Source organism: Molothrus aeneus, chromosome 1 (genome assembly GCF_037042795.1).
Source record: "Molothrus aeneus isolate 106 chromosome 1, BPBGC_Maene_1.0, whole genome shotgun sequence".
NCBI classification, from domain to species: Eukaryota; Metazoa; Chordata; class Aves; order Passeriformes; family Icteridae; genus Molothrus; species Molothrus aeneus.
This window is the reverse complement of record NC_089646.1, coordinates 28763029-28775071: the sequence shown is the minus strand read 5'-3', so window position 1 is coordinate 28775071 and position 12043 is coordinate 28763029. Positions and strand designations below refer to the sequence as shown.

Below are 12043 nucleotides of genomic sequence, written 5' to 3'. Positions count from 1 at the left end.
GTCCTTGAAAATGGATCTTTCTTACCATTTCTAATCCCTCTAAAGACAAATTCAGTTAGGCTCTACATTTCAGTAGACCTTTTCAGTACAGGATTGAGGGAGGAGTTAGCTCTGGACAAGAACTTTGCTTCTGTATTTCTCAGATACCTGAAGCGTCATGAATGGTGCTACAACTGAATAGTGTGTGCTATTTTTTTAGTGATACATTGTGATAATTTTTTAGTGAAACATTGTGGTTTCAGTTTGTGACAGAATAAGTTTTTTTAAAAAAATTACCCAGACCAAATTTTGTTTGTAAGTAGTCTTCTTTTGTTCAGAATGAAATAAAGTTGGGTTTTTTTCTGAGAGACACTGTTCAGGACTAGATCACTAAAAATAACTTGGGTCTTATTGCTGTGATACTTGTGGCTGACTTTGGTCTTTTTGTGCTTGAGAAGAAATTTGGAACTGTTCTGTACTTGATCATGGTTATGGAAACACTTTTTCTTCCTGCATGTGTTGTAAATAACTGTTGAGAAAAGATATTGAAAAATAGCTATATGTCAGCCATTAATATTTAAAATACTGAAAGGTGTAATAAGAAATTTATATTTGCTTTCTTTGTGGTCCTTTGAATTTTCATTCCATGTAAAGCACATCGAAGACATTTTCTTGCATCACTATTAGAGGTAACTTTCCCATTTGCTTTCTGCAATAGCAAAGGTTTCAGTGTATCCCAGATATGTCTTCTTGTAAACCAGTAACAGTATAAAAAATACTGAATATTTAGCAATGTATGTAGTTCAGATAGGAAGAAAAATAACAGCAATTCTCTGTATGTAGCTAGGTTAGATAGCAGAGACCAGATCCTGCAATGACAATTAATAAGAACAGAAGAAATGCAAGAAAAAGCCCTGGGAAAATCTGCTCACATACTTGGAGCTTAGTCCTAGAGCTATCAAGCAAACTTGTTGCCCATCAAACAATGAGTAAGCAGAAGTTACATCACTTCTTCAGGCCTTAACCTCTACAAAGAAGCCAACACATGGTAATTTTGAGTGGTAGATTTAGCAGAACTCCTAAGTTGTCCAAGTGTGCTAACTTGTCTCCCAAAATTCTCTTGGTGACAAGAGAGAAAAATATGCTTCTCCAGAAAATCAGACCTCTTAAACTCTCTCTCTGAATACCTGTCAGGAGAAAACTAAGCCTTTCTTCAATTCTCCATATATAACTTCTTCACACCATTACAGTTCCTCTCAAGATACCATCCTTTCATCTGCTTCTTCTGTTGCTCCTTTGTCAGGCTTGTCAAGCTTTGTCAGGCTTGTCCTAGAGATCCTAGGCCACCTCAGACAGCACCAAATACTTTTAGTTTGGTGGGAAACTAAATCAAAGCTTCTTTAACTTTGCAGGTTGCAGGAAGTTTAGGAAGATTGTCTGATTGACAAAAGTGTTACAAATGCCTGCCCCAGGGTTCACTGGATTCGACTTCAGTTGTCCAATGCTCCTTCTGTACAAAGAGGGGGTCTGAACAATGTAATTGAAACTGCAATCCAAAGTATGATTGTGGTATTTATTCAATTAAAATAACCCAGGTATTGAGAGTGAGGGCAAAGAAAGTTAAAAGGCAAACCCACCACGAAAAAGTTGGAGTCTCAGCAAGCTCAATAGACTTTATTGATGCCTTCACTGATTTCTTTCCTGTTAGTACCTATCCAAGCAACCACCTTGGATATCTTTACCATGTTGAAGGCTCTTCCCCAGGTGCAGTAGAAATAAATACCTTTAAATGTTTTAAGGCAGGCATTTTACCCCATCATAAATGATGAGAAGTAATCTATGAGACATCTTATTGATGTTCAGAATACTTTCCTGAGTTAGGTTCTTGGTTAATAAGTAAATAACGCTTTTGCTAAAACTGGTATCCACTCTGCATAGTGTCATCTCCAAACACCATGGAATACAATCATAATAGAGGAAGAAAATGGAATTGGTTCGCATAAAGAACAAGAAAAATGAAGATCATCTTTGGGGTTTTCTGAACTCCTGGACCTAAGACTCTACCATCTTAATCAAAAATAGTTTTAATACTCATGAAATGGAGTGAACATTTCTTTCTGGCAGATGACAAAAAAACTCTGGTCGATAAATATAGGGATAATGCTGTTAATACAGTTTGTAACCCTGCAAAAAGGAAACATTTATCCCCTGTTAGTACTAGTTCTCCTAGAAATGTACAATTCAAAGCTGGTTTTCATTGATCAGATTTCTACATTTCCATAAATATTACTGTATTTTTCTTTTCTAGTCTGTGGCATTTTTATGGGCTAATCAAATATCCAGTATTACTAGGAGCCATTTAAAGTGAATGCCAGAACTACTAAGGAGTAATTTGAGAATTAGATCTATTTTTGTTAGTTGAAATGATCTTGCTCATATTGTATCATACCTGGTGCTCAGTAATATGATAGCACCAGTACAAATAGGAAGATATCCGGTTTGAAGTTCTTAAATATCTGTTAAAAGTGGTGAGCAGTCCAAGCACATTAAAATTCCATTTTCCCCCATACAAGTGTTTGCTGCAGATGACCCCCACTGATCTTAAGTATATTTCTGTATCTGTAACTGAATAGAGGTTTTCCGTACAGCATGTTCTAATGGTACTCTGGCCTTTAGCCAACAAGGCACTGAATAAGGCTATTTTTAAAATACAGAAACTGGGAACAGCTGCAGCAATCAAATTTGATAAAAACAGAGAGGAACTTTGCTTTTTTCTTTTTTTTTTTACGGTTTGTCCAAGTTTAGACTCCTTTCATAGAATGGCTTTTGTTCTCTTGGATGAAGGGGGTATAAGAGTAACACAGTGAAATCCTTTTGAACAAATAACTTTTAAAAGAATACAGATTAAAATAATGGGGAGCTTTTTGGTGTGGAAGCATGTTCAGTGCAATTGTACCTCAAACTATTAAAAACATAAATCCAATAAAAAAGAATACATTTTGTCTGCCAACCTTTACCATAAAATACTTATACATAAAAATCTCCCAAACTGGAAGATGAGATCCCTTGTTTCAAATTTTGAACATCTGAACACTGATATTTGGGAATAGTTTCTGAGTGGAAGTGATTTTATTTGAATGCTCTGGGGTGGGTTGGTTTTGGTTGCTGGATTTTTTTTCCTTCTTTTACCATTAATCAGAAAAGTTCTTATGAAGAACTCTCCTTTCCCTTACTAAGCTGGGGGAAAAAAGTTCACTTTAGGAAAAATTTTACAAAGGTCTTCTGTGCACGTTAAAAAGTTTCATAAAATATTTAATTGTAAGGACTGATTCTTCCTTGTTTATCCTTCTGTTTTTTTGGGGAGAAACTCATCATTCTGTGATTAATGAGAATTGGGAGATGATTGTGTACACAGAAAAAAATCCATTACACAGTAGTAGGCTGAGCTGTGTCTGTTAAATGATTCCATCTGAGGATAGAGTCTGTGTGCTAGACTGGTGCAAGATAAGATACTGGGTGAAATTCGAGTTCCACTGAAACTTACTGAGTAAGAATTATGCCACTAAATTCAGCAGAGAGAGGATTTTATTGATTGCATTCATTTTAAGTGACAAAACTAGCACTTTTGCATCTTACCCCATTATCCCGTTAGGGCTATTAAGTGCACCATCAATTCTGATGGTGGAGCAAAATTCTACTGAATTTCTCACATACGTTTAAATGTAGGTAATATATATCATTTGTGTGTGTCCACAGAGGTATAAAATGTGTTTGCATTTTTGTGTGTTTTTATGTACATAAAATATATGCCTAATTTATTATCACCACATCTGAGTATCTCTCCAGGGTGAGAATTACATCAGTGATATATCTTCCTTCAAACTAAGAGGAAGGTTTAGCTTGTTTTGTTTTGTTTTAATATTAGGAAAACAAAATATGAAGACAAGAATAAAAGCTAGAGAATCAATACTGGCATGAAATGGATGTATAGATCCACCTGAGATTTTAATGTTTAGAAGCAAACTCAGCAACATGAAATACTCAAAACAGGGTCACTTACCATAGGTATAGGACTTGATATATATCCTTGAAGTCAACATTAAGTGAGAGAACAGACTTCTGATAACAGAATGTTAAAATTCAGGATTTGCTGATTTATTTCCTGTGTCTGCTCCAAGCTTCACATGTGATCTTGGCCAGGTCAGTTCTGAAGTCTCTTGTGCTTAACTTTATGTGGTAGAAATAATATTATGACTCTTCTGGGTCTACACACAATATATTCAGCTGAATATGCAAACAAATATTTTCCAGGACCTAAACATGTCTGTGTACAATTTTCACTTTGTAAAATGGACATAATAATATTATTTTTCCCCAATGCTTTGTCTGTTTTATTTGTCTATAAATTCTTGGAGAGGAAAGCTGTCTTTTGTATATGTCTGTGAATCAGTAACAAAACAGAGCATTGACATCATCTGGGCCTTGGGATACAACTCTGATATAAACAATTACAAATGTTGAGGCAAATGTTACTTCAGGTAGCTTCTCTAAAGGAAGACATAACAAAACCCAGGATGTACAGATTGCACAAGATTTACTAATTTTTTGTAACCAGGAATTTAGAAAAAGGTGTTCATTTGAAATCAGGAAAATATTATGACAGTAAACACATTTCTAGCATTTTTTTACAACAGTCCCTATCACTGCATATGGAAGCAACCTCACATTCCTGCATAATGGGTAACTGGAGATTTAATACATGCTGTGTTCTAGGAAGATACTGAAGCATTCATGTGGTGCAGAGCACTGAGCTTGGGAGTTTTTCAAGGATCCTCTGGCATCATACCAGCTTTCAAATTCTTATCCAGTATTTTAACTGGAACCAAAAAATTTCCAGAGTGATGATTACTAGGGTTTGATTACATTTAGTAAGCTATGGAGCCCCTTCTCTTCGAAGACAAACTGCTGCCAGAGACAGATTTACCACTGACCAACAGTGTTTTTATGCAAATGTGCCTGAGTGAGTGCAGTAACCCCAAGTTATAATAGAGTCATTCAATCTCTTGCCAGGACAGCAATATTTATATATTGCAAAGATAGATTGGATATCAGAACCAGTTCCATTACAGAGGGAAACTTCTCTATGTAAATCAGTTTTTCTAATCACACCATGTTTCTTCCCACCCACCCCCTACCCCATTTTGTTTTCCTTGCTTTATCTTCATAGATGAATTCCAAATGTGTTTTTCTCTTGTGTGTTCACTCTGAATATTGAAGCATTCAGCTAATGCCAAGATAATGGATAACGTAAACTCATTAGGAAACTTTAAAGTCTCCAAGTGTGTTTCTCTGGGCCTTGGGAAGGGCTGTAAAGGGCTTACAGTCACATACAATGTTTTGTCTGCCACTTGTTCAAGTTTCTGTTTGAACTTCTCTTCTCCTGCTGCCTTGTGGGAAGAAATGGGCAGTCAGCTCCCTGGTGACTTTATCTCCCCATCAGGAATGAGTGCAAGGGGTCAGCTGCCCCTCTGCATGCTCATCACCGTCTGCTGACAGCACTGCTCCCCTGGGAGAGCTGGCTTTGTTTACTGACAGGGCTAATAGGAGGAGACACGTGAAGTACTTTGGTTTGTGGAAGAGACAGGAGAGACATGGTGCTGTGAAAACATTCCCACACACTCTAATGGCGCATTCACATAGAAAACAAGCGAGAGTCTTCAGCTCTTTCACAGGGCTCAAAGTAGAACAAACGGCCTGGGGAACCCCAAGGCACCAGTCAGAAAACACTTTCCTAATGGACTGAGATGCTCTCTGGGAGAGCTTACCTATGAGACCTCAGCTCTCCCTTAGGCAACTAAATGAAGGTTAGAAGGAAAAACTGTGCAGTATCTGATAGATATTTTCATAGAACTTGCCACAGTAACTCCACAATGTTCATTCCAGCTTTTGTTCACTCTTAGCTGTGAAATTCATCTTGAAAATCTAACATTTAGTTTCCTAGACCTAAACTAAGACTAATTATAATAGGTGAAACATATTGAAGAATTTAAGAACTTTATCACTTAAATCACCAATTATTTTGAGACATAAACTTTAAGGAATTCAGAGATTTTAGAGGAGCTAAGATTTTTTGTTAGAGATAAGCTTTGTTGGAGTTAATTAAAATGAATGGGTAGGCCTTGATGAAGTTAAGAGTTAGTAATTAACTAGTAATTGATCTCTTGTCAACATAATGTTTGGTTAGCTGGCTTTATAATGAAGAATATAGAAACTGATAAATAGCTTTTAGGAACATAAGACAATTGTAGGCCTCCTCTGTTCTGAAACCAATTGAAGACGGGGAATGGGAGTTCTACCAAGGGTTCATTTGTCATAGTTGCATTGAGAAGGTAGAAAGGTCAGAACGAGGAAGACCTAATTTACTTCTTCATGATGGGATCTCTCCCCATGAAAGGGACCACCAACCCATTTCAAGGAACAAACTATGGATGCTTAATAGCTTTTGGACTAATTACCATACGAAGCTGGGGAATGGGATGTACCAAAGTTATGAATACGTATTTGTATTTTGGGCATTCAATACTTGTATGGATAAAAGGACTCTGTAATCCCCTGTAAATCACGGTGTGTATTTGGGAGCTATCCCTCATGCTGCCCAGCATTGCAATAAACATAGACTTTCTAACTTTAAACTGTTAGAGAGTCTTTGTCCGTCACAGTTGGATATCGGTACTAGATCAATATCCATATTTTTAATAAATCAATTTCTCTTTGAAATAAAATCAGTAGAATGCAGAAAAAACACAAGACATGCATCCCTTAAAAGAAAAACATATTTTGCTTTATAGTTGTTAGAGACACGGAGACACAAGAATATAATTTGAGGATCAAAAAGAGTGACTTTCACAGTGAGCTCTCCAACACAATAGGGATACATGTCACAGAAAAGTACACATTATAAACTGTTTTAAGTGACAAGTGATGTTTAGTGAGTGGCTGCATTCATTATTCTCTGCTACGCTTTATAAGATGCATAAGAAGTCAGCAAGAATAGTGATACTAGATCAAGCCACAAGTTGGTGTAGTTCAGTATCTTACCTCTAACACCAACCTGTATTAGAAATAAAGCATGAGAGAGCAAACTTACTGTGATTCTTTTTTGTCAAGCTATCCTACCGAATATGTATCATTTTTGATTTAAGTAATTTCAGTTTAGTGTGGCCTCATGGCATAACAAGATATTATGTAAAAAGGATTTCCTGCTTTTTTAGAAGTACTATAAAACTCAGTTCTTGCATTTGTGAAATACTGAATTACATTACTGTCTTCACCTACTCCAGTGCACTTGGTATTTTGTCATCTTTCCTCCATTCATCTCCTCACTTCCTGAAGTATTTATTTTCATACAGAAGTTGCTCCATATTTGTTACCACATTTGTTCCTCTGTCATTTCCAGTTATTTTTCTTCCTCTGAATTGCTGAGTGAACTGGAACTACAAATTCCATATCTTATGGATGTACCAGTTGCAGTATTTGGTGATCATAAATTGAGCATGAGCTGATATTTTCATAGAACTTGCCACAGTAACTCCACAATGTTCATTCCAGCATGACAGTATCAATTATAGTCCAGCAAAATAAGCATATACACATGGAGACATACACACCATATTTATTTCCAAATGTTATATATATATGTATATAACAGTCTACATATCTGTAGTGAGTGCTCTTTCTCCTCATGGACATTAAGTCACATATATTGAACATGTATTGAACTTTCTGCCTTTGTAAAACCCCATTACTCAGAACTGTAAAATTCCTAAACTTTTTTTATAATTGGGTTTTGTTTTTCCTTCATTGACTCTTCATTACTCGCTGTCTACTTCTATTTCCAGATTATTTTGGGGTGTATGTTGCGCAGTACAGAGGCCTGCATTGATCTTTCTGAAAAATCAGTGATAAACTTCCACCAGAGTGAAGAATGACTTCCCTTTTCCTATCTGCTAATTTAATAGAAGATCAGATCTCCTTTAACAGAGCTTACTTAGTCTCTTTCTAAGTCTTTGGTGGAGACCTTTTAAGAAGAAATATCATCCCGTTGTTTATGTCTTGACTCTTTATATTCAACCAGTGCACCAATAGCCATGTAACATCCTTGAAGAGTGGGACTAAAATAGATACACTCCCTTTTCCACTTTTCACTCGAGTTCTTATCAAAGCCAATATATCTCAAGGATTTGCTGAAATGGATATGACTGTGCAAAAGCATCAGGTCAAATATATCAGCAAGGGCAGGAGTGTGAACGAATGCAGTCAATAATTGCATGTTATATTTGCTTTAGTTTTTACTGCTTCTTAAGGAAAGTAATGTCTAATTTAAGCTTGATTCTAAAAATATTCATATTTGGCCTAAAATAACTCCACTTTGGGAATGTGCCGCTGCACATGTGAAGTTTTTGAACGGCTTCACTTTTTTGGTAGATGAGAGTATTGTTCAGTTCCGTCTTCCAATGTTTAATATACCACATTTAATGAGAAGTACAGTATAGATCACAGGGCAGGATTTGGCCCTTAGTTACCCTGCTGCTACTGGCACTAATCTCACAGGTCCTGAAAAATTATGAATCAAATATATATCCCTGAAAATGTCACTATTCTGAATATTGCACATATTGCCGGAGCTGTCAGAAATAAAAATCTGTTCTTAATTATTCTTCCATTTTAAAAAATAATAATTTTCTAATGGCCGAGTGAATAGGAATTTGATGTTTTCTTTGGCTAAACATTTTGATGATTTACTACATCTAAAAAGTTCTATGTGCCTTTATAATATATAAATTTTTGAAAATGAGTAGTTCTTTCCCAGTTAAGTCTCTGTGTCTACCAAGAAAAGCAGCATTTATTTAAATCTCACTTAAGTTTAAATGTTACTTATGGGAAACGTTTTAAGAAAAAAAAATGCAATGGAAAGCCAGACATACAAAATTAGGCTTACATGTGTTACGTGGATGCAAGCTATAAAAATATATAGCTAGAATTAATGATATTGTACATTTTAAACTTTTGACTGTCTTATTGTTTTCCCTTAATGGAAAGAACATTGTTTTTTTTTTCTTCATTAGTATTATATGGAACTGATTTCACTGTGATGAAAAAATGAATAAAGCAGAAAATATTAAGAAAGTATAAGAAGAAAAATGAAGGCTTTGGATAGTATCAGATTTTCTGCTGGAAACAGAATAATCCAGATCATAAACCCTATTTGCTTTTAATAGATTTTTTCCCTCATCACAGTACTTCTTTCAGTTAATTACCTTCATTGAAAGCCCAAAGAAGTGAACAGAAAAGACTCCCATTGAAACTTTGGAATAGTCTCATAGATACGATTTTTAGCATGAAATTTTACCTTCATTAAGGGTTGAGGGGTTTAAAATACACAGAGTAATGTGGTCTCCTTTCTTTGTTTTTTTCAGTGTGATGATATACTCTAACATTTTATCTCAATGCTTTGCTTCACTGAACAATGTACCTTTTGGAAACATTGATGTTAACAGCCAATTTATAAAATACACATATTATACAGCTAGAAAAGAAATGTTTCTTTTTCTTGTCCTTTTGGTCATGGCACCATGTATTTATGCAGGAGAATACAAATGATTTCATGCAAAACCCCCTAGTTGACTCTGGATAATATTTCATTACCTTGCTTGGTTGCTTCTCAAGGCAGACTGCTTATTACTCCTTAGGTATCTGTTTGTACCTGAAATTCTACACAAAACTTTTCTTACTCCTTGAAGTCAAGTAAACTAATTTTTATTTAAATAGTTTTTGAAGTTTAATGCCAGAGTACTGTTTAGTCAAAAAGAAGTGTGAAACAAACAACATATAACTGAGTGCAAACAAGCATGACAAATTTGGAAGGCTAGGTGGATAGTTAATGTTTTTTTCTGCCTTTTTGCATTGCATCTCTGTACTAATTAAGATGCTGATCCAATGCAAAATCTCATCATAATGATGCATGCATGTAAAGACTGAATTAGAGTTGTACACATTGTCTGGGAAGTACTGTATAGAAGAGGATCCAATAGGGTCTGGAGCACTGACTTTTTCTTTACAGATTTTAAATATCTGTTGAAAAAATAAAAAGCATAAATTTCTGCACTGTAAACATCTCATTCTTTGTGTGTCAAGTAATCAAAATGAAGGAATATCTTCTATTTTCTCATATAATGAAATTATTTCTTTCGTCTTCATGTAACCATGGATATAATTATTCTATTTCAGAATAATTTTGGTTAGGATATTGTAGAATTGTGAGACAGCAGGGCCCAGTTGTGTCCAACTTAAAGCTGTAATTCTCCTTAGGAATAATAATTTTGCCTGTTCTGTTCTCCACATCTTTTATTGTCAGCTTGTCTTCTGACGGTTCTCATTGGTCAATATGACTGCTTTCAAAGTGCTGACAAGCCAAAATCTGGATTTTTTTCAACTTTTGCAGATCTAAGTGACCAGCTTATGGAAGTGGTGGGTCTGGAAGGAGCCATGGAGATGGGACAGATATACACAGGTCTGAAAAGTGCTGGAAGACGGCTTGCCCAGTGCTCATCTGTTGTCATTAGGTATCAGCAGCTTTAATTTACACTGCAGTGTTGGAGTGAAACTGAAGAGTTTTATGTATTTACTTTATTTTGTAGTTTAACAGTCATAATTATAATTATTCTTTCTTGTGAAAGTATCATTTTTGTATATGGAATTAATCTATTCCATCTACATTCTATGCCCATACATCTTCCTTTCTTTAAATGTGTCAAAAAACTAAAAAGAGGTTGTTTCCATTCAATCTTCACATGTTGTATTCAAGCACCATTTTGTCCAATGAAGAAGTATTGTCAAGCATTTGGAGCAGAAGGAATAAGGCATGAGCATCTTGGGGCTTATTGTTGACATATACTCCATGCAATTTCAAGCCAAAAGTAATTTAGCATTACTTTGTCACATTTTTAACCCATTTATAATGCATACCACACCAGGGAATAGTAGTGTGTAATTAGTAATTGTAAAGCACTTTTTGATCTGTGGAGTCAAAGTGGTCTGTTTTTAATTTATTTGTTATTTACTGAATTCTGACAAGCCACTATTATTAAATCTGTTGGTGTGTGTGAGCCGATGATGGTAGAATACTCTAATTTCATTGTGTTTTATCATTTCTAAGATAAGAACATTCACAATAGAGTAAACTTGAATTAGAACACAAGGAAAAAGTAATTATTCTATCTTTTGGATTAAATAAGGACTGAAAAGGAATTGACCATCTCTTTTTCAGTCAAGAATTCCTCAGTAAGAATTTTCCAAAATTTATTAAACCCATAAGCTCTGCACTTATGAGCCTAAAACAGAAGAGCAACAATAAAAAAATAAGTAGGAACCCTTCCTGAACTATAAACTGAGAGCTCATTAAAAATTCTTCCTTCATTTATGGCCATAGGTGATAAGGGATAATTCCATGAAATGTTAGTTTGTTTTCAAAAAACATCCAAACCAGAATTTCCATTGACCAGCATGAGTCACTAATTTTTCCATTATTAGATTTATCCCCTCCATGCTATTGCTAATAATCTTGTGTGCAAACTGTTATTATACAAAAATACAGGGTTGGAAATGACCATAAATGTAGTAATTTTTTTTTTCTGTTCTCATTTTGCTACACTTTTCTTAACGTGACACCCAGAACTGGAGAGGGAATACTGTCTGTATCTTTCTGTTGAAATCAGTGTCCCTTTGCTAACAATTTAAATTTATAACATGGCATGCTAAAGACTCTGAATATAGTGCAAACTTCATTCTCTGTGAGTGTTCTGTCTAACTCAGACATAGTGATTGTAGTAAGTGGTGATGACAGACCTGAAATTTATTTCTCATTTCCTTTATAGTAGAATAATATATATACTATATACTATTATTGTTATTGTGTCATTCACTCATTATTTCACAAATTACAGACTCTTCTTCCATGAAAGAGTAGTGTATTACTAGCAAGATGCATTAATATTTGCCATGTTTT

At 35.1% G+C, this 12043-nt stretch overlaps 1 protein-coding gene across 6 annotated transcripts in view; it reads left to right on the top strand.

Moving 5' to 3' along the window:
• The window catches only part of DGKB (diacylglycerol kinase beta), a 332216-nt gene that overhangs the window by 307277 nt on the left and 12896 nt on the right, over nt 1–12043 (top strand). For all 6 annotated transcript variants that reach the window (XM_066553994.1, XM_066554001.1, XM_066554026.1 and 3 more), the window contains one exon: nt 10481–10601. In XM_066553994.1, the coding sequence (XP_066410091.1) occupies nt 10481–10601 (121 nt within the window). The remainder of the gene's footprint in view (nt 1–10480; nt 10602–12043) is intronic.